Source organism: Mixophyes fleayi, chromosome 3 (genome assembly GCF_038048845.1).
Source record: "Mixophyes fleayi isolate aMixFle1 chromosome 3, aMixFle1.hap1, whole genome shotgun sequence".
NCBI lineage: Eukaryota > Metazoa > Chordata > Amphibia > Anura > Limnodynastidae > Mixophyes > Mixophyes fleayi.
In genome coordinates, this window is record NC_134404.1 from 14,401,265 (window position 1) to 14,425,304 (window position 24,040).

Below are 24,040 nucleotides of genomic sequence, written 5' to 3' on the forward strand. Positions count from 1 at the left end.
AATAATAATTATAATAATACTAATAATGTTACATATCTCAGCATAAAGAATAAGATAAGGCTTTTGTCAATACACAAGGAATAAGAACCAAAGCCGGCTTCATAAACTATGGGCTTTTCTCTTTACCTTGGTTTAGTACTGACTAGATTCCACAATTGCCCCCAATGTTTGCAGTATTTGCTGTAAAACTTAACTGTTAAATAGACCCACAAGTTCATAAGATAAACACCCCTCAGCCTCACACGGATAACATTGAAGGTCCTTTATTATTTTTACAGTTTTGGTCTCTAACAAAAGCAGGAAACATTAGTACAAGTAGTAGTAATATAACAGTAGTTAGATTAGGTGGACACGGAGAGCGATAGAGACGCATAGTTAGATCTCGCCAGTTATCTGAAGTGCAGCATATGGATGGGTTCTATTGGGTTGTAGCAGATCCGGTTGTAGCAGATTCGGTTGTGTCCTATCAGGCAACCTCACTACAGAAAGAAAAGTTCATTATTGTGGGAAAATACTGTCACATGACAAATGTAATTTAATTTTTGTATATACATCTTTGTTATATGCAGAAAGCAGAGCTGTGATATATAGGGTGTAATATATATACACAGCTCTCTATACTAGGCTAAGCACAGTATTTCAACCCAGGAGGAAGATAATTCTGTAGCCTACTGTCACTAGATTGTAAAAGGACTAGTTAATATAAAGGGTCACACAGTGTCAAAGGTTACGGACTTCAGTGATCTATATCACAAAACGTACATGGTTTCTGCCTTAAATCTCTTCAAAGCCTCTTCGGCCACCAGCTGTCCGAGATTTGGGTCCTCCAAGCGGATATTGCCAGGTACAGTGAAGGTGAAAGGCTCAGAGTCAAAAAGTTTGACAGTCACGGCGGTTTCGGATGGATCCCCTCTGCTGCTGGAATGTGACTATTAAAAGGAAATGTGCTTAGTTACAAACAGTGAATTAAAAACCAAAAGAGCGCATACATTTTAGAAATACTACCCAACGATGTTAAAAAAATTATTCATCAAGCATTAGTGCCTATTAACAACAGAAGATACAGAAGAGACCACTAAATGACAGAGACCAAGATGCCTGGTCGACCTTAAATACAGCTTCTGTGTCAGTAAATCTTCAGCCATAGCAGGCTGTGAGCACTGGCTGGAATTTATAGTTTAACGAGAGCTGGAAACGTTCTCTACATCAGAGGTAGACTCATTCTATAGCTCTCCAGCCGATGCTGAACTAGAAGTCCCAGCAGACAGAGGAGTCACTACGGCTGTTCCTATTGATTTTGATAAAATGCAAATCTGCAGATAAATAAAGTTCTCTATTTGCTTTTACCAGAGATGAGTGAAGCCATTCATTTTAAATGAGTATTTTAACCGGCACAATGTGGTTAGAATTGGGTGCAAAATAATTTTTGGCTGCAAATTACGTGGCTAAAATTGTCTTGCTCAAAAATAGATATATGTACTATGTATAGAGCTGTGTCTTTGCTGTATCCACTGTTTTATTTACTGTCAATACTTGTGCCCCATATTAAAGAAAAGCTTCTACTCACTGTAGAAACTTGAAGTATTCCATTCTTGTCATTCTGAGTGATGTTGGCCAACTTGGACACCCATCCAAACTTCTGACTTAAGTCTTCTAAAATATCGGTCGTATTCAGCATCTTCTCCCGGAATTTCTGCAGTAAGTTATCGTACTGTTTGGTGAATTTCTCAGCCAGGCGCAGAGAGTCCTGGAATTTCTCTTGTAGTTTTCCTTGTATCAGATCTTTCCCTGAACAGTCTGAACAAAGACAGAGATGTTCAACTTTCATTATCACCATCATCCATAATTATGTTTCCACCTTCTTCATCACCACTTCACTATCCTCATCATCGCTATAATCATCATCATCCTTATTAGCATCATCATGACCAACATTATCATTATCCCCTCCATAACATCATTATCCTCCTCCCCACCTCATTATCACTATCAGTGCAATCATCACAATTACCATCCTAAGCACCATCACCATCGCTATTACCGTTCTCATCACCATTAGTATCATCATCATCATAATCATTATCACCACCATAACATCATTATCCTCCTCACCACCTCATTATCACCACCATAACAATCACCACAATCAGTATCTCTATCATCCTCACCATCACTATTATTACCGTCATTATTATCGCCACTTTAACCATCATTACCACTCCCAGCACCATTATCATCATTACAATCATCAGTAATAGCAATATCATTATTACCTCCATCACCATCATAATCATCTTCACCATCATGACCATCATTATAATTATCATCAATATCACTGCTATATCCATTATCATCACCACCAACTTCACTGTTGCCAGCATCAATATCATTACCATTCTCACCACCACCATAAACATTATCATCACTACCATCATCACCCCCATCACTACTCTCAGTACTATCATTATCCTCTCCGTTCTCCCCTTTATCATTATCATTATCACCATCCACATTTATTATTCTCATTACCATCACTATCATTGTTGGTGCAGAAAACAATAATAGTGATGATAACAACATTGTTATCATCGCCAACATTATCCTTATCACCACCATCCCCATCATTATCATCATCATCATCCTCACATCCCCATCATCATCATCATCATACCACCACCATATTCATCATCATCATCATCCTCATCATCATCATCCTCACACCACCATCATCATCCTCACACCACCACCACCACCATCATCATCCTCACACCACATCATCATCATCCTCACACCACCACCATCATGCTCGCACCACCATCATCATCATCATCATACCACCACCACCATCATCATCCTCACACCACCACCATCATCCTCACACCACCACCATCATCATCATCATCCTCACACCACCATCATCATCATCATCCTCACACCACCACCATCATCATCATCATCATCATACCACCACCACCATCATCATCATCCTCACACCACCACCATCATCATCATCATCATACCACCACCACCATCATCCTCACACCACCACCATCATCATCATCCTCACACCACCATCATCATCCTCACACCACCTTCAACATCATCCTCGCACCACCACCATAATCATTCTCACACCACCATCATCATCATCACACCACCATCATCATCATTCATCATCACCACCATCATCATCATCCTCGCACCACCACCATCATCATCCTCACACCACCATCATCATCCTCACACCACCACCACCACCACCACCACCATCATCATCCTCACACCACCTTCATCATCATCCTCGCACCACCACCATCATCAGCCTCACACCACCATCATCATCCTCACACCACCATCATCATCATACTCACACCACCTTCATCATCATCCTCACACCACCACCATCATCATCCTCACACCATCATCATCATCATCCTCGCACCACCATCATCATCCTCACACCACCATTATCATCATCCTCACACCACCATCATCATCCTCACATCATCACCATCATCATCCTCACACCACCACCACCACCACCACCACCATCATCATCCTCACACCACCTTCATCATCATCCTCGCACCACCACCATCATCATCCTCACACCACCATCATCATCATCCTCACACCACCATCATCATCATACTCACACCACCTTCATCATCATCCTCGCACCACCACCATCATCATCCTCACACCACCATCATCATCATCCTCACACCACCATCATCATCCTCACATCATCATCCTCACACCACCACCATCATCATCATACTCACACCACCTTCATCATCATCCTCGCACCACCACCATCATCATCCTCACATCACCATCATCATCATCCTCACACCACCATCATCATCATCACACCATCACCATCATCATACTCACACCACCATCATCATCTTCCTCACACCATCACCATCATCATCCTCGCACCACCACCATCATCATCCTCGCACCACCATCATCATCCTCACACCATCACCATCATCATCCTCACACCACCACCACCATCATCCTCAGACCACCATCATCATCATCCTCAGACCACCACCATCATCATTACCCTCACACCATCATCATCATCATCAGACCACCATCATCATCATTACCCTCACACCACCATCATCATTATCACAAGCATCATAATCATCCTCATTAATAATAGTAATAGCCATTTTAATAATATAGCATCTCTCCCAATAGAACTTGAAGCACTTAGCATTGTTGCAGAGAATGCGACAGCCATCAGTCAACTGCCCAATTGGAGCTTATAGTCTACATTCCCTAGTCCCCTCTCCAAATACAAAGACGCTAATTATCTTACCTGTGTTGGAGGAAACCCACAGGGAGAACTTACAAACTTCACTCAGGGTCATGGTAGGAATCAAATACATGACCCAAAGAACTATGAGACAGCATTGTGCCACTGTATTGGCACCACCAACACCTTCGGTGTTATCATCATAATTATCCCCACCATCACATCATAATTATCCTAATAATCACAGTCACCCCATAATTATCATCTCCAAAGATTGATGTATTATGACTTTTACCAATGGCATTTAGCAATAAAGTTATATAAATTGAATTAAAGATCTTATTTCAACATAATGATGGTGTTGAGGATGACAATGATGGTGATGATAATGATGGTAATGATAATGATTAATCAATGATGACGAATCGTTGACAACCAACGATATCCCATAAAGCAAAGAGAATTGTGGTTGCAGAATTAGCCTATCCCCTTCAAAGGGGGACTAATTTAACTAACTACACCTCCACTAAAGGTAGCGTTGTCTTTGAAGTCCCATCTTAATACTTACCAAGTGCCAGAATCTCTTTGCACTTCTCACAGTTGTCTCTCATCTTCAAACATCCTTCAGAATTGCGCCTGAGTTCCCGGCAGATGACTTTGTCATCTGTGGAATTACTTGTTCCTAAAAAAGTTTAGAAAAAAAAAATATTGGAAAATATAATCAGTGGAAAAACAAAAGAAACTTCAACTTTATCTGCATTTCTCACTGTGATTAAGGTTCTGTTCAGAAATGTACAGTAGGAGAACCTCATCAGTTTATTTTACGAATACCAAAAAAATGGTAGGATTTTTTTTTAATGAGCAACTGTTCATTTCCGCAATTAGGAATTCAAGTATAATACTTTTGTAAAAATAGTTTTGCTTTCCTCTGTAATACCTCTTCCATCAAACTGTGGTCCTTGTTGTACTAACTGGTGGTGTTTCTCCATAATTTTCTGTGCAGCTTCAAAGAGAGATTCAAAGTTGCCTGTAAAATTTGGGTCAAAGAGAGGGGACCTTTCCTTGCGGGTGGAGGTGGACGGGAAGCTGAGCCTTTGGAATGGGAAAGGATTCCACTGGGGTGCATTAAATCTGCTCTGGAAAGGGTTGGTGAAGAGTGGTTTCATATGGGCAAAGGCCTTTATACTATCTTGGAAGAGTTCATCCACACTGTCCTCCACAATGCTGTAACCGTCTTCCAGATCTTCCAATGTCATGTGTTGCTGCTCATCCTGCTTGGTCAATGAGTCTATTTTATCTCCATTGAACCAAATTGAAAACGGTGAAGATCTGTTTAGAAAGTCTTCAAACTGTAAAGAGAAAAAAAATACAAGTTTGTTGTACTTTTCTCATATCCTAGAGACTTAGGGATCTTGGTCTCTATTCTCCTCTATGTCGTTTTGGTACACACTGGCATCTGGTAACATGCATGATGGAGCATGCGGGGGCAAACGCAGGATTTGTAGATGGGGGTTTCCACACCACGCTGCCAGTAGGCATGACCAGCATGCATGGGGGTGTGGCTATAATTTTAGTCAGTGCTTGGCTACTCTCCAACTCTTCCTATCCCCATAATATACATAGGCAATGCTGCGTGGACTACTGTTAGGTGCACATAGCGTTCCCTTTTCAAGCAGAGCCTCGTGAAGCGGGGGCAGGGTCCAGCCACCTCAATTATACAGTGCACCAGGCTTGGAGGAGGGTTTACAGGCACTAGGAAACCCCCACTCGGTTTGTCTATGGCATGTTTACAAGAAGCACAATTTCTTTCATTCATGCTCTGTCAAGCCTTTTAAAATTGGTATTCATAAACTCCCTATCAAGTTTAGGGAACATAGATCTCTGCTTTAAACATCCTTCCTTTGCAGCTCACATGGAGTTTACAATTTCTGTCTAGATGGAACTAAAAGTATTGTCCTCCCTTTAGGAAGGCCATGCTTTATCAGGTATAAGTCCCTATCTATCATTATTTCAGAGTCTGCAGTGCACACAAAGCTATGAGACATGGGGACTTGCAGCATGTCCCTTACTTGTGACACTGCCAGTGGTGGATTATAATAGATGTGAAAGGGGTGACGATCCGGGGCCCGGAGCAATAGGGGGCCCATGGCTCTAGCCCCTTGTGGTGAGGATCCTCAATGACTACTGGCAAGAGATGGGTACTGAGTGCCATAAAATGATCAAAGGTGGGAGTCAGCTTATCACAAGTGTTTCTCCAGTGCTAGTGACTAGATTTAGCCTAGGTTCCTTTTTAGGGGGGTTTATGGAGTTTGTTTCTTCATTTGGACTATGACAAATCAAGAAAATAATTGTTTTTTCTATTCGTGTTTGCTTATTTGGAAACTAAGAACATCACAATCACGATGATTAAAAACATCTTCATAAATTATATGATGATGAATTGGTTTTAGGAAAGGAAGACTGAGGTTAAGCTAAAGTTAAATTTAATGAAACAATTTGCTTAATGTAGTTATAATGAAAAACAAAACGTTTATGTCACATTATCATTTCACCTGACGGCCGACCAGACCAGATCCACTTCTGCAGGTCTTAGAATAAAACCTGACACAGGTCTGCTTTAAGCAGGGCTTACACTCCTCCCACAGCGCAAGGACAGTCTCATTGCAGATGTTATGAGTTCCGGAGAGTTGCTGCTCAGACTCTAATGCTTGTTTTAGAGCATCCTAGGAATAATAAATGAGAAATCAGTATGTGTAATATTAAACAATGAAAACTTGCTGTGATGACATTTAATTACTTAACGTTAAAGTAAGCTCGGGATGAAGGAAAAAAGAGAATCTCAGAAACAAAATTACTAAGTTATTAACAAGTGGGATGTGTGATTTGTATTTTATATGGATACCAATGTTATATATAGACATCTCTGTTTTTCTACACAAGTTTGATATAAGGCTCACTTCAATACTTTGTGCTGTTGGGAGACCCTGCTCTTTTCACTTTCAAATACTCAGTCTGACTTTCTGCTTACCTATATTCCCCTCCACAGATAATTACACTGCCCCTGTTTTATGTAATTCTGTCATCACTGACAAAATCAAACGAGTAGACGGGTCTCTGCCCCCCACAAGATAAGCACACTGATGTCCTTAAATAACCTGTGCTTCTGTGCACCTTCTGACGATCTTATTTGGAGTGGCATGGTTATTCTACAAACTTTAAAACTGTGGACACCCAGAAGAAGAATGACGGAAGAATAGAGCAAGAAGATTTAAGTAAAGTGATACTCTGACCCTAGCTGAATGAATATATATATATATATATATATATATATATATATATATATATATATATATATATATATATATATATAGTAGGTGAGGTACAGGATTCTGCGCACAATGGTGTGTTACTAGGATAGATAAACTGAGTTCAGTGGAAGAATATATATAGTTCAAAGTAGTTCAATGTTTCAACTTTCTGGACGGTCCTCTAGGACCATAGGTATTAGCCCAGTTTTGTAGACATAAAAAGACAGAAAAACATGAGCATGAGATTAATACAAGCAGTGTGTTAGTGATAGCCTATCACCATAATGAATACACACCAGAAAAAAATTAAATATTGCTTATCTGCATAGATATATCTTATCCAGAGACTGGAACACAGCTTAAAGTACGGCTGTTCACTCAGTAATATGTAGTCAGCATTCTCTCCAAACGGGCAGTATAATCAGCAAATTTGCATGCCGGTTCTCCAGTCATACATCGGCAGCATACTGCAAACACCAATTCTCTCCTCCACTCAGTGGATAGGAAAAAGAAGATAATACACTATATGGTGTAGTATTTCAAAAAAATCCAGCATTTAATCAGAGTTAACATATAAAATGCACACTCACAATGACTAATTAAAATTTAAGCTTATCTGTAATACAGGTAACAGATACACCAGATCCTGGGGTACATACAGGAACCTCCCACAGTCTCCACACAGAAATACTGATGGTATGGTGATCCAATATAGCCCAAGAGTAAATAAAACGAGCCTCTACGCGTTTTGTCCTCAGCAGGACTTTCTGTCTTTTTATGTCTACAAAACTGGGCTAATACCTATGGTCCTAGAGGACCGTCCAGAAAGTTGAAACATTGAACTACTTTGAACTATATATATTCTTCCACTGAACTCGAGTTATCTATCCTAGTAACACACCATTGTGCGCCGAATCCTGTACCTCACCTACTCTATTATCTTGGACTTACCTACCATTTCTAAGGAAGGCTGCCTCCATATGTGGAAGAGGTGTTTATGTGGACTTTTTTCTGTATATCATATCTATACAATACTGATGTGAGCGCCATTGTCTATTACTTATATTGCTATATATATATATATATATATATATATATATATAATAACAGGGATATTCCCAGGAGCAGGCAGTCTCGACAAGAAGAGCAATATGTTTTTTAAAAGTCCCACTCCCTCCAAAGAGTAAAATTGAGGGGTTCTATCCCTGTTCTCTGTTCTACAGTTAATAGCGTAATAGCGCAAGAAAACCACGGAGCAGGGGCAGAACACCAGATTGCCAAGCCCCATACAAAAATGTTTTGGGTTCCTTGGGATGCAGTCCATCCTTCAGCAGCCACCATGCTTTCTGTTTTGGCTACGGCACTCCTTCACCTCCAAGCCCCGTAGGCGCTGAACTTTGGTTAACACCATACAAATCCTACTGTTTTACTAGCTTGAAGTAGAGGACCTTTCTGTTAGAATGTAATCATGAGGTTTTCTTTTTAATAAAACCACCTGTAAGTGATACTTATTCATTAAGATGCTCATAAATGTTACACAGGAGTAATTTAAAAAAAAAAAAATCAATTGAAAGAATGAAGTGAGAAAAGTACCTCCTTATTTTTCTTGGTTTGCTCCAATGTGTGTATTATTTCCTTATGTTCTTGATCTGTTTCGTCCATTATCCTTTTCATCTGTCTGACTCCATTGAGAGCGTTCTCAAATTGGGCAGTGACGTATTTGCTCCCTTCCTCTGAGATCACTGCATTGTGAATAAAGAAATAGGAGACAGTGGTAATCAGGGATGATTTTCAGCCTATGGTCCTCAGAGTGTGTAACTCAATACATGTATTATAAAAGTGCCTACTCCAGCCTTCAAAATCCTTTTGCATGGAATAAGACATTTAACTCCTTTATTTTAGAAGTTCATTGGCAGAGATAATCTTGTTCTTGGATTTCTGCTTAATTCTAAAGAGGATATTCGACAAAAGTGGAGGATTAGGAAAATGTTTTGGTTGGAAGCACATTTGCTAATAGCAAAAATTATTTTATAGGATGTACAAATGTCTCTTGTCCTATTTTACTCTTTGATAGTTTTTGTTTTATTGCGGCTTTATATAAACCACATTCAAATTTTTCTTCTTGTTACTATACAAATAGGCAAAAATAACTATATAGTGTTACAGAATATGGATGATCCTAAAGACAGGTTAAAATGTGAATGTTTTGCTTAATGTGGCTTCATTTTGTGGGCAGCATATTTGCATTTCTGCACTTTTTTTCTTGATGCTGTTGTCAGTGGAGAAACAAGTCATCAACCAGAAGGACCAGAACCCAGGACCAGAAATGATCATGCTGATAGCAGTTGTTATTTTATTTTCTGATCTTTTTTTTGTTTATGCATTATGATGTGACCTGTTATTGTAGATACGATTGTGTATACACTGCTGTCTGTTCTTTGTGTCAATATACGCCAAGTAATGTGTTGGAGAGGCGTTCTTACACCGAGATTCAAGTGGTAACGTATCTTGAGATCCGCTTTTATTTGAATACGGTTGGATCAACGCACAAATTCCGTGCTCTTTTTTCAAACTTACACGCAAGTTGCGTTCGGACTGGAATCAGGCCCTGACTGCTCATAAGGGGGACTAGTGGAGGTGCAGAGTAGAGATGCTCACTGACCGCCGTGAAGTGGCTTTGGGTTTGGTTTTGTATCTGGATTAGATTGGTGTTTTGGTTTTGGTTTTGGTTTTGGTTTAGGCAAAACCGCCCTTGTGTGTTTTGGTTTGGGTTTTGGTTTTGGATTTTTTAGGAAATATCCTAAAATATGCTAAAATCACATATTTTTGCTCTTTTTTTGTTCCTACATTATTAACCTCAATAACACTAATTTCAAGTCATTTGCAGTCAATTTAGACCACCTCACAATATTATTTTCATACACTTTCGGACAAATACTGCAGCGACCTGGCTGGATAGTAAGCGACAGAACAATGACACAAACACACGGCAGTTCCTAGCACATCTAGGACACATTGGCACACAGCAGTGGCAGAAAAGAAAAATGGGGGTCCGCCCTCCCTCCCACCCCCCGCTGTGCTGGATCTTAAAATGGAATAAAAAACTCGTGAGATCCGAGATCCGAAAACGCAATGATGATGTTTTGCCTCGTTTTCAATTCCGAGGGCGAGCGAGAGTACCGAGCCGGCTCTGTACTCAGATCCCCTAAGTTCGGGTGTGTTTGGTTCTCGGGGAACCGAGCCTGAGCATCTCTAGTGCAGAGCGACAGGAGATGGTCACTGCATGTCCAATGCTGGGTCTGTAATGAAACAGCTGAACCTCCCGTTGTTGGGAACAGTTCCGCACCTGTTACCAGCTGTTAGTTACTGAGGGAGGAGAAGGGGGTGCTAGTCAGTTCTGTGGAGCCAGAGACCAGTCCAGAAGTGGAGAACGCGGGCCCTGTTTAGAAGAGTTATACAGACGTGTCTGTATCAGAAGAAAGGGTGGTCTACAGTCAGCAGCAGTACAACAAGCTGATTCTGGTCAGAGAGATGAGTGTTAGGAGCAGAGATATCCAATCCGAGAGGCATCCAAGCAAGTGTGTGTGTGTGTGTGGAGACTGTCTGCCCAAGAGTACCGAGTATGGCAGGACATAGAAGCTAATGGGAATAGATACCAGAGCAGGGCTATTGAAGTGACTCTAGGAGCACATAGACTGAAGATTGAGAATCAGAGTACTAATCCTAATCAGCAAGAGTGTCAGCTCTGGGGACAAATTATGTGATGCGCTTCATCTGTGATTTACACAACCAAGAACTGTAATAAAAGTGATTATTTATTTCATCCAATTTCTTGTCACTAAACCTACATGTGCAGGGTCACCAGTTCATGTAATCAATCACTATGTCCTAGGATGAAGAGGACTGACTTAGACCTGGGTTTAAGAAGATCTCCAGATGTAGATGTCACAGAGTTTGGACCTACACCACCAAAGGCAGACAGCGGGCAGCATGTTGTTTTTATTGACAATGGTGTGATATAAATGTTATGTTTATTTATCTTTTAAACATCTTTCTCTTATTGAGATGTCAATCACTTTCTTCAGGATCAAGACAGAGCACTTTACATACCCCCTTTGGTAATTAGTAGTAAATAATACCATATTTTTGGTGATTGAGGATCATAAATACTCACGTTTCAGGCTCTCTGTAGAAATTAAAGCCTCACTGACGCTTAATAGAGCAACCACCGGGAGAAGGTAGGAAAGATTGGTCTGCATCTTGTAATCTTCAGCTCTGATAAGAGGAGAATAACAAATCACACGAAGTAGCAGCTACTGGTAGATAAACAATTGGTCTAATATAAAATGAATTTATAATAGCACCATCAAGGACTTCTTAATTTCTCTTAGCATGCCCTTAACCTTTTCTTTTCATCATTTGCAGAATATAAGCTAATTATACACAAATGATCTTCCTGTATGTTATCTGTGTTGTGGTGCCAACGTTTATAACCGGTCAGTTCTCAGCTCAGTGTTTAAGTCTCTTGCACGTTATAAAGAATAGCGCAACACTTTTGGTAAACTATCTCGGATAATTAGAAGCCACCTTGGATTTAGATGACCTGTATGACCTTAATATGGTCAGAAAATGTCCTTCTAATGTCCTTATAATTTCATAATTTAATGATTAACGGTTTGATCTCAGGATCAACCAGCGTTCATCACAGGTGTATTTAGATCCCTTCAAGGAGACAAAACATCTTAACCAAGAATTGTGATTATTATAGAGAGCTAATAGAAGATGTCAAATCTCATAAAAGTGGTTACAAGGCTGAATCTCCAGATGCTTAATTATTATTATTATATATATTATTATTAATTTTTATTTATAAGGCGCCACTAGGTGTCCGTAGCGCCGTACAGGGACAAACGAAATTACAATACAAGGAGAGACAGCACAGTACAGTAAACAATAAGCACAGTAACTCAGTGAGCTCAAAGCACAGCAAGGGCGGGGGAGGGGAGAGGGGAAGGTCTTAATGAGAGTAGACTATTTACTGCCTAAAAAGGAAACCATAAAATAAGTGAATTTCCTACTTGAGATGTTTTTCTAGTCCAGTTTAATGCTAAGAAAAGCAGTCGCACCCACCTGGCAGAATTAATGTAACATATTTGGAAAACAGATGTTATGTAACAGTTTCCCAGAAGCAGAGAACTTATGCAATAATCTTACCGTTAGAACGAGTGGAAATCTCTTGTAATTCTTGGTCACCACCACCTGAATAATTCCAACGGTTAATACAAATAGATGGTCAGCGGAACTGAGTGGGGGGGGGCTTTAAATTAAGTATTGTTTTTCTAGTGAAATATTCCCATTGGGATATAATCCCCCCCCGTGACTGGGATCTGATGCCATCTGTTCTCCCTGGGGCAGTCATTGACCTTGGCTTCTAGCTTCAGTTATTTGTAGCTCAGTCAATACGCTGACAAATGCTTCCTACAGTCAATCGCTAGCCACTCGCTGCTTGTCTCTGTGACGCAGCATGGTATTGTGACATTGTTCAAAGAGAAGTAATATTCTGATGCTACAAAGGAATGTTACAGTTCTTTAAGGGGCATTTCCTAGTTTCATAACAATACAATAGATATTAATAACATCATCAATATTTCATAGCACTGTAGAACAAGGATGCTCCTGTGTCTGAACGTTATCTTTCAGACAGGCAGCTCGGGGAACAGTTCTCTTAAAATCTTTATGGGTAGTTTCCAAACTACAAAACTGCAGGGCAGTAGATGTTTTGTGATGTCATAAGTATACTTGCCTTATCTTTGAACATCCCCTCCAGGATATATCACAGGGAAGATCCAAAGGACTAGTGTAGGACAAGTGTATTACTATTATTATAATTACCATTTATTTATATAGCGTCACTGATTTTGCAGCGTTGTACAGAGAACTCACTCACATCAGTCCCTGCCCCATTGGAGCTTACAGTCTAACTTCCCTAACACGCACGCACACACACACATAGACAGACTAGGGTCAATTTGATAGCAGCCAATTAACCTATCACTATGTTTTTGGAGTGCGGGAGCGAACCGGAGCACCCAGAGGAAACCCACGCAAACACGGGGAGAACATGGGCAGCACGGTGGCTTAGTGGTTAGCACTTCTGCCTCACAGCACTGGGGTCATGAGTTCAATTCCCGACCATGGCCTTATCTGTGTGGAGTTTGTATGTTCTCCTCGTGTTTGTGTGGATTTCCTCCGGGTGCTCCGGTTTCCCTTCCACACTCCAAAAACATACTAATAGGTTTATTGGCTGCTATCAAATTGACCCTAGTCTGTCTGTGTGTGTGTGTATATTAGGAAATTTAGACTGTAAGCTCCAATGGGGCAGGGACTGATGTGAATGAGTTCTCTGTACAGCGCTGCGGAATCAGTGGCGCTATATAAATAAATGGTGATGATGATGATACAAACTCCCCACAGAAAAGGCCATGGTCGGGAATTAAACTCTTAACCCCAGTTCTGTAAGGCAGAAGTGCTAACTACTTAGACACCGTTCTGCCCAGGGTGTATGGTGACGCAATTTACATTGTCACAGCCCGCCACCTGCTGCACAACAACGTGATTCGTGTCATCACCCATTTTATAAGAAGGTGAAGCCAGATCTGGGAGGATGGCTTACTCTGCCTGGGATCCGTGAAGGCTCTGTGAACTTTTGGAGTCTCCCGGACAACCCGGGACAGTAGGCAATTATGGTCATAAGTCTTCTTTTTGTACAACTGCATCTGGGTTTATGAGAGGAGCATAGGTTTGCATGCCAGGCTGGCAGTGCCTGTGAGGGGTACAAAAATATACAGTCTAAGGGCAGGAGTTGGTTGGCGTGGGAGCATTTCTTGCATGAGTCTTTTTACTTTTCAACCAGCATGCAAATATAAATAACGGGAAGACCCTAAAGTTGTTAGTAGCTCTAACTTTGAAGTGATGCTTCACTCTTGCCCCAATTAGCTTTTTTTCGGGTGGATTTGTAAAACCTACAAAGCTGGACACCGATTTTATGTGGACAGTTCCATGGACTGGGATGTAAGAGTGAAATGCGCTAGCACAACAAGTAGAGGCACCTATGCACATAAAGTAGTGTGCATTTGCACTTTTTCCAGTTTTAAATGAACCATTATAACTGATATTTATAACATACAAGGCCGTCAACAAAATTACACCGACATACATTTCCTCACTTGTCTCAAAATATCTCCCAACTGGACGCCTCCGTTCTGCACAAGATCTGCGTCTCTCTTCCACTCTCATCACATCCTCCCATTCTCGGTTACAGGACTTGTTTCGGGCTGCACCCACTTTGTGGAGTTCCCTCCCTCGCACAGTAAGACTTTCCTCTAGTCTTCAAACCTTCAAGCGTTCTCAGAAAACCCACCTTCAGGCAAGCTTATGATATTCCTCAACCACCATCTTAATCTCCCTAGATTACCCTATTACCACTCTCTACACAGCTAACACAAGACAACAACCCTCTGACCAACATTGCCACACACACACACAGCCCACTCAGTATTTTTTACCTTTGCATTCTAGCTGGTCCAATGTACAATATGATGTAGCACATGCCCTTGTGTTTCAAACTCCCATTGTCCTATAGATTGTAAGCTTACGAGCAGGGCCCTCTTACCTCCCTGTCTGTATGTATTACCCAGTATTATTTTATTAATGTTTGTTCCCAATTGTAAAGCGCTACGGAATTTGCTGGCGCTATATAAATAAATGTTGATGACAATGATGATGATGATGATATTTCATTTGACCTAAGCTAAGAAAGCAGCTCAGCAACTCTAACTATTACCATCCGATCACTGAGACAAATGGCGTGATGCGGTCTATGATCGCGTGGAGGTAAAGTGACATGTAGTATGTGTGTGTGTGTGTGAGATGAACACGCCTGAGAGGACTTGGAGAGTCACAAACTGCATTCAAATTGCACTGTATGATATCATGTATCTCAGACTGATGGTTATATACTCGCCTTGTTCAGAGATGCAACCTGCACTAAATCCCCAGCAACGTATCGGCAATCTGCGTCTTACAGTCCTGTGCTGGTTAGACCTTCCAGCACCATTAGTAAATAACCTTCACTATACCTGTATTCCAGGCTGCACAAATATTTATATTTTGAAAGAATTTGGGGGTCACAGGTATGTGGTGAGACGTGTTCACTCCGTCCGACGATCACGGGTACATTTGTTCTTATGGGATTATACATTTGTGCTATGCGAATCCTTGTACTATCCTGATCCCATGCTTATGCTGAGTGACTCATTCACTGGGATTTGATTAACATATAAAGGTTTATATTCTATGGACCTGAGTCATTAAGGAGAGCAAAACATAAAATATGGAGTACATTTGCACCTTGATAAAACCATGTTGCATTCCAGGGGGAGGTAAATTTAACATGTGATGGCCGATTTATAATTGTGGTAGGACATGTCCTAGATCAACTTTAAATTTCAGTGTAATAATAAAGCTATCAGGTATTTGTGTGCTACATGAATAAGCAGCCAGTATTTGTTTTACTTATGTGCAAAATAATAAACTAGTTTGCACCCCTTGCATTGTAACATGGTCTGCCCAGAAGCAAACGTACTCTGTTTTATTGCCTTCCTCTCTTTAATGACTCAGGCTCTATAACTTCATATGCCCTATTGTATCTCGGATAATGGGCCCGAGTCATTAAGGAGAGCAAAGCATAAAAAAGGAGTATCATTTACACCAGGGCAAAACCATGTTGCATTGGAGGGGGAGGCAAATTTAAATTGTGGGGACAGATTTATATTTGGGGTAGGACATGTCCTAGATCAACATTACATTTCAGTGTAATAATAAAGGTATTAAGTATTTGTGTGTTAGATGAAAAAACAGCCAGTATTTAACTTATTTGCAAAAAAATAAACTAATTTGCACCCCTTGCATTGAAACATGGTTTATCCCAGAGAACATTTACTCCTTTTTTTGCCTTAATGACTCAGGCCCAATATCTTTACTTTTTGTCATAATAATGAGTGTTGGTTTGTTGTTCTCTCTTTAAATATCCAGAATCAAGAGTATATATATATATATATATATATATATATATAGATATATATATATATATATATATATAGAAAAAAAATGATCCTAGGAACATCTAACTGTGGTTAATTTCTATTCCATTCCTGGCCCCAATAGTGTCATTGGAAAATACATTAAATGAGGAAAAAACAGGAGCAGGACATTATCACACTGTAGCAATGCTGCAGATCCACAAAGCCATGATACTCTTCTACAATGACATTACATATACGCAGGGTGTAATCTGTGATAGGGCACAGGGGATGGCAACACAGGAACTATTTTGACCCTATAGTTTTTAATGTTTAAAGCAAATCTTTAATGCACTCCCAGCATCAATTTGTTCCTTATCTACAATTTAACCCTGCAAATACCACTAAAATTCCACAGTGCCCTCTCACCTTCTACAATATTTACACATTTCTTTCAGGGTAGCAAATGGTTAAAGTTCAAGCCCCACCAATCGAACTTTTAATATCCTCTGATTTTAAAAACTGCAAAGTAATTCTCTGGTTGAAGACAATAGCACGCTGCTAGTTACAGTGTGACATATTTTCGCTTTGCTCTCAGCATCAGTTTGACCCAAGGACACAACAATAACATGATAAAATCAAATCCCTGTATGCACACATTCTGCATATGCTTATTACAGACATAACACAGGTACTGAGCCCTACCTACTACACAAAGGTGAGTTGTATCCAAGGTGTTGTGCCGTAGGTTAGGTACCACAGTAAATATGTCAAAGTTCAATATTAAGTATCAAATATAGAAATATTACGTTTAAAATTGAACAACTAGGTCTGCGGAGGACTGGTCAGCCTGGAATTATATATTCTATAATATGATAAAAAATATATTTTTATTTTATCATAAATATCTGTTATTCTGCGTTTTTCTAATTTTTCCATGAAGGATGCTTGTCCCCGCAGATATTTGTCTATTTGTTATAGTGCATATTATAGTGCATATTATAGTGCATAATACTGTAATATTATAGGAATAAGCTGGTTGCATTTGAGTTCTTGGGAAATAAAAGCAGGTTGGTCACCCGACGGTTAAATGTTAGTATTAAAAGGCTCAGCAGAGAGAGAGCCCTTACCTGGGAAATGACTGGCTGTCTAAGCTGTAGAGGCTGAGCTCCTGGCAGGCAGTAGTTTATGCAGCAAGTTCTGAGATGCTCAGGATATATATACAGCTTCCTATTCTCTGACTGTGGGCAGAGATCCTGAGTCATCAGCAAGGAGTGAGCCAGCAATCTGCCTGCAGCCGAGTTTTCTGGAATATGCATCTCTTTGCTGGACCTCAGGGCTGCACTGCTCTAGACTTCCAGTAGGGGGCGTACACAGATAGGACATTCTCTGCAACATGCCCTTATAAATATTTATATAGATTACACTGTATTATTTATCATCGCTTCAACACGTTTACAATAGGGTACAGTTACACAAATGGACAGTTTGGCAAAATATTGCAAATTCACTGAGAAAATTTCTAAATATATTCTTATTATTTATTTATAAGGTGCCACAGATCCTGTAGCGCCGGATACAGAGGCAGGTAACAAATAGATGAGGTAATACACGTAAGTAGCTCAGATGAGTGTGAGTAATGCTGTGGGGACTCACACAGAGTGCAGCAAAAGACATGACGGGATGTACGATGGAGTCAAACAGTAGACAGACGTGGGACAACAGGTAGAGAGGACCCTGCTCTCAAGAGCTTACATTCTAAAGGGTGTGGTGAGAGACAGTAGGACCAACTGGGAGAAAATAGAGATGGCAAGCAAAGGAAGAGAAGGTGGTGGATATAATGGTTAGGAGCTGGTAGGATTTGTGAGCTTGAAAAGGTGAGTTTTGAGTGAGCGTTTGAAGGACTGAAGGTTGGTGGAGAACAGGGCCATCTTAAAGAGGTATCAGGGTTTATTGTACAGGGAAGAGAAAAAGGGTGTGAAATAGGTTTGTTTGGCAAGAGACAGGACTGATAAATAGGAGGAAAGGAAAAAGGAGCAATAAAAGTCTTAAACAAGTATGAAGTAGAATAGCAGCATACCATGTATTAAAAAATCCCTTTCTGATATTCAGTTTTGATACTATATTGCAACAAAGGACGGATAATTACCATGTATTAAAAAAGCACTTTATGGTATTACATAGTGACTTTCTTTATACTTTGCAACATTTTTTACTGAAATGTCTCTAGTAGGCTTTTTATTCACCAGGAAGACAATATTTCAGTCACAACAGGTCTGCTCAGTGGGAACTCACACTTTTGTTACCCCTGGTTTGCTGGGATTGGTAAAGTATTAGTGGAGGCAGGTGACTTGGTTTAGTGGCTTAGTCTTGGTTAGCTGTTCCTGCACCCAGGTCTTACAAAGACCATGTGCAGGGACAGGTGGATGAATGAGCCTGTGCATGGCGACCAGGGAAAAAAAACTGCCTCCTTTGCGCTAAAACACACAATAACACACAATAGGCAGATAAACAAAAGTCTCATGAGATAAACTAGGCTGTAAGCAGAATGGGGATGGTATATAAACGGGAGTGATGGAAGCTGGAAGGTGTGACAAGAAAATGACACGCTCAGTTTGAATAATACAGTATAGCAATAATGATATTTAATAACAGTGTTGTATTATATGTATATAAAGGTCAGGCCTTTTCCCACCAGTGTTCAGTCTACACTGAGGTCTTTTCAACACCCAGACCTTTCCAAACTATAAGTCAACTGACGCACCCTCTACGCTCACTCCTCCAGTAAGATATTGATGCTAGCAAGCGAGGCAATATGGAGGTACTAGGGTGCATTGGATTAAAGTCACAACACAGTATAGGTACTGGTGGCCAAGGATGGCTCTTCTCAAGGGGTCAAATGGTCTTTTCAAATAGGATATTTAAGGTAGTAAGTCAGCTCTGTTTCTCTCACAACTGTATCTGACTGCTGGAGTCTGGAGTACCACTGACTCTGACAGCATTATAGACAGATTCAGTCGTGGATGAGCTGAGGCTCTCTCCCTCTCCTGACGATACTGTACACACGCACCCAGCCTACCCAGGATGCCAAATCCAACATAATACTTACTATGGTGCTTTACATTTAAAAAAAATATATATTGAGTAGAGTTTACTTAGCTAAGTAAAATCCAGGGTTTTACTTTCCTCTGATGCGGCAATGACCACATTGATAAAATAGGTAGAACTGATGTCTATACCTCTCCCTTATTAACTTAAACGATCATATGAATGATGCCTGCAGTAGGGGAGGGGCATTGACAACTGCCCTGATAAATTGTATCAGCCTAATGGGGCTTTTGTAATAAGAGACTTGTTGGATGTTTTACGGACTTGGACCACCCAGTAAAATAAAATACAAGACTTAAGCTTAACTTAGCAGAATCCATCTAATATTACATTGTAAATTTATTTATTACGGTTAATTTATATACATATCACACAGTGCTGTATAGAAAATATGTAATAATTCACATGAATCTCTGCCCCATTGGACCATACAGTAAAAATCCCCTATCATACAAGGTCTGTTTTTGTCAGCAGCCAATTAACCTACCATTATTATTATTATTATTATAATTTATTTGTTAGGCGCCACAAGAGTTCCGCAGCGCCGTACAATGCACAAACAATAGACAGTACAGGGTAAAACATTACTGAGGAGTAAACAAATACACCAACACTTCAGAAGCTCCAAGCAGGCTAATGCAGAAAAGACGGAGCAGAAGAGTAGGTAAGGACACAGGAGGGAAGAGGGCCCTGCTCGAATGAGCTTACATCCTAAGGGAGGGTGAACAAAACTCAGGTACAAAGGGGCCAGTTGATGTAAAGGAGAGAAGAGGGGACGGGAGGAGGGAGGGGAGAGCGGGTTAGGTGGAAGGATGGTAAGCTTTGAGGAACAGGTGGGTTTTTAGTGTCCGTTTGAAGGAGCTTAGAGTGGGAGAGAGACGGACGGAGCGAGGGAGGTCATTCCAGTGAAGGGGGGCTGCTCGGGAGAAGTCTTGAATTCTGGAGTGGGAAGAGGTAATCAGAGAGGAGGAGAGGCAACGGTCATTGGCCGAGAGCAGGGAGCGGGCAGGAGTGTGAATGGAGAGGAGGTTGGAGATGTAGGGGGCAGTAGACTGGGAGAGTGCCTTGTATGTGGTGGTCAGAAGTTTGAATATGATTCTGTAGGGGATGGGGAGCCAGTGTAGGGCAAGGCAAAGAGGGGAAGCAGAGGAGGAGCGGCGAGAGAGGAAGATGAGTCTGGCAGCCGCGTTCAGAATAGAGCTGAGGGGGGCGAGGTGGGAGAGAGGGAGGCCGGTGAGGAGGAGGTTGCAGTAGTCATGGAGTGAGATAATGAGAGCATGGATGATAGTTTTGGTGGCATCCTGAGAGAGAAAAGGACGGATGCGGGCAATGTTGCGAAGTTAAAAGCGACAGGCTTGGGCAAGGGATTGAATGTGGGGGGTAAAGGAGAGAGAGGAGTCGAAGGTAACGCCCAGGCAGTGAAGTTGGGTGACAGAGGAGATGGAGGTGTTGTTGACAGTGATAGAGAGGTCATGGTGGAAGGGGAGCATGGGGGGAGGAAAGACAACCAGCATGTTTAGGGACTCCAGACACATATTGCGCTGGTTGGAGTCGAACTCATGATTCCAACACTGTAAGGCAGCAATACTTATCTATGAGCCTCCCTTCCCTTTGCTTTGCTATATGATTTACTTACCTCCTGCTCAGACAATAATGTTAGTGATAATCAAACAAATGCAAACACTGGGGGAATATGTCTCTCCCTGACCACTAGTCTTGGGAAAGCGTATCATGTGATTGTTGAAAAACCTGTTTGTAACTTTAAAGTACTGTCAGTAAAGATAAAAGTGACAGTCGTTTACAGAAAATGCCTGTAAATATCAGTATTAGCATTTCTATAGCAGCAGCATGTCGTAGAAAACGTGGAGCTCACATGCTGTAGGAGTAAAAAGAACAAATTTGAGACCATGATACAATTGCAGACAAACACCATGCTGATGATGGTTTACAATGTTAAGATGGGAGATAGATGCACAATTAATAAGCATGTCAGTTATGAGTCAGCTTTGTAAGGCAGTATCGTTGGCGTACAGTATCATATATCCAGGAATTAAAATAAACTTCTGCAGTGATACCAGTAGAGAAGAGCCTCATTTACTGGGGGTTCATGCAAGAGAGGTGGGTCTGTGAAGAAGGCAACTTGCACCAGCCATGATATCTAACTGCTTTCCGCTACTGCTATTATTGGTTGATAAAGCTCTATTTTCTGTCCTGTTCTAGACTCCTGCAGCCAATCAGAGTGCGGTGTAGAACAGGCTCTATTAGCCAATACTAGCGCTACTTGGTAGGCTAATGTGATTTTCACCTATAACAAGTCCCCTTTCCCTTAAACCTATCTGTGCTTACTGGCTCTTTATTGCCTCCAAGACTTGTGTACAAATCAGATGTGTTTACACTAAGGATACTAAGTGTGAAGGGTATACTGGCTGGAATGCAGAATACCATCACTGGATAACCAGAAATCAAGGGAGGAGACACAATACTGGGTATGTATTACCCAGTATTGTTTTATTAATGTTTGTTCCCAATTGTAAAATGCTATGGAATTTGCTGGCGCTATATAAATAAATGTTGATGATGATGAAGGTCAGGGTAGGCAGCACAGGTTCAATATCAAGAACTGAGCCAAATGTTAGGAACAAAAAAGACAAGATCATAGGAACTCAGGAATGCTGGATTAGGAGCAGAAGCCATCTTAAATAAGAGTTATAATAATTTGATCAGACACAGCTGTCTATAGGTAGAGTAAAGAGATTTCCATGTGAAAGTTGCACTGAGCAGGATTTTGATGACCTTGACATCATCATTGAGGTTCGTCAGTGGGTTCAGAAGTCCGAACATGGCTGAGTTTGAAGCAGAGGCCTGTGACAACATATTAACCATAAGATGGAAATCAGTTTTTTTTACAGAAGAATGAACTCAGTTATGTATACTAGCTACCAGAGTGTCCTCATCTTTCTATACCGCATGCAAGACTGGTCTCAACTTTGTAAACTAGTCCTTATATCGGGCTCACCTTTGTTTTGTTTACAGACAGCCAGAATGAGCTTTGCTTTATACATAATCACCAAGATTAATGGACTGAAATGAGCGGAGGGGTAAATAGTAAAGTACAAATTGAGGCCCATGACCAAATTTGGTGCTGAGGCCCCTTGGCCTCTTATTATATTACTGAGTATATATAACAATTATGTGAATATGTTACTGTTTCAGCTGATGTTTAAGTGAGTTTTAAAGGAGAATATTAAGACCTGGAGACTAAGCAATTGTCTCCGCACACTGGGTACAGCATAAAAGATCTTCAGAAATGAATGAAAGGAATGATACGGACAGGAGTCATTTTAGTTGCGGATAGTGATATAAGAGGGAGAATCTATGGTAAGGCATTTGTACAGTAAAACGAGGAGTATGTGACCAATAGAGAGAAATGATAGGAGATACATCCAAATTTAGGAAAAGGTAAGAATAAATATTAAAATTTTGACAAAAGACACATGTTTAGCTATTTATATTATGGTTATGTACATACAAGTGGAGCTGACTATCCCCAACTTTTTTCTTGAACGGGAAGGATACCGTTGTGTCCAGGGCCGGTGCTAGGGTCCATGGCGCCTTAGGCATTTTTACAAAATCGGCGCCACCCCCCCCGCGCAAAAATTGGCGCCCTCCTCCCCCCTCACCCCATCTTTCCTTACCTTGTCTCACCACCGCCGCCTCTCTGCTCCGTCTCCTCCCCTCCACTCACTACTAGTGAGTGGAGGGGAGGAGACAGAGCAGAGAGGCGGTGGTGGTGAGCAATAGCCTCTTCCCCCCTCCCCGTGCATCTGAATGCTGTGCGGCGGCCGTGACAGGTATGGTCAGCAGTCGCCGCACAGTTTTAAAGTCATTTACCATTCTGTGGCGCCCTCCAGAGCCCGGCGCCCTAGGCAAGTGCCTAACCTTGCCTAATGGGAGCGCCGGGCCTGGTTGTGTCATGCTTTCACTATGTTTTCTGGGTACTTTGTTATTTAATACATTTCTATATGACATGAACTGAGTGAGAACAATGCAGAAGAAGAAGAGCTACATCAGTTTGCGGTGTATGAATAATTTGGTTAGGGGTATGGTTAATAGCATGGTAACTCCTCAGAAATACAGACCTCGTTAGGGAATCAGATCTCTGTCTCAACAACCCGTTCTCTGGAGATCGATAGGTGTCACAGACTGTGGGTGTGGTACAGGCCGTTGGACCCTGTGTGACTTTACAGCACGGCTCTGGAAAACCTAAAGTG

The 24,040-nt window shown here is 41.0% G+C and overlaps 1 protein-coding gene across 1 annotated transcript; it reads right to left on the reverse strand.

Moving 5' to 3' along the window:
• Positions 1-249: 249 nt before the first annotated feature.
• Positions 250-17,954, reverse strand: CLU (clusterin). The gene is made up of 9 exons (XM_075201138.1): positions 17,792-17,954; positions 11,756-11,856; positions 9,175-9,323; positions 6,826-6,996; positions 5,211-5,622; positions 4,842-4,955; positions 1,568-1,797; positions 763-929; positions 250-479 (listed from the first exon to the last, which is right to left on the reverse strand). The coding sequence occupies exons 2-9, from the start codon at positions 11,838-11,840 to the stop codon at positions 467-469; spliced, it is 1,341 nt and encodes a 446-aa protein (XP_075057239.1). The 5' UTR covers positions 11,841-11,856; positions 17,792-17,954; the 3' UTR covers positions 250-466.
• Between the last annotated feature and the right edge of the window lie 6,086 nt (positions 17,955-24,040).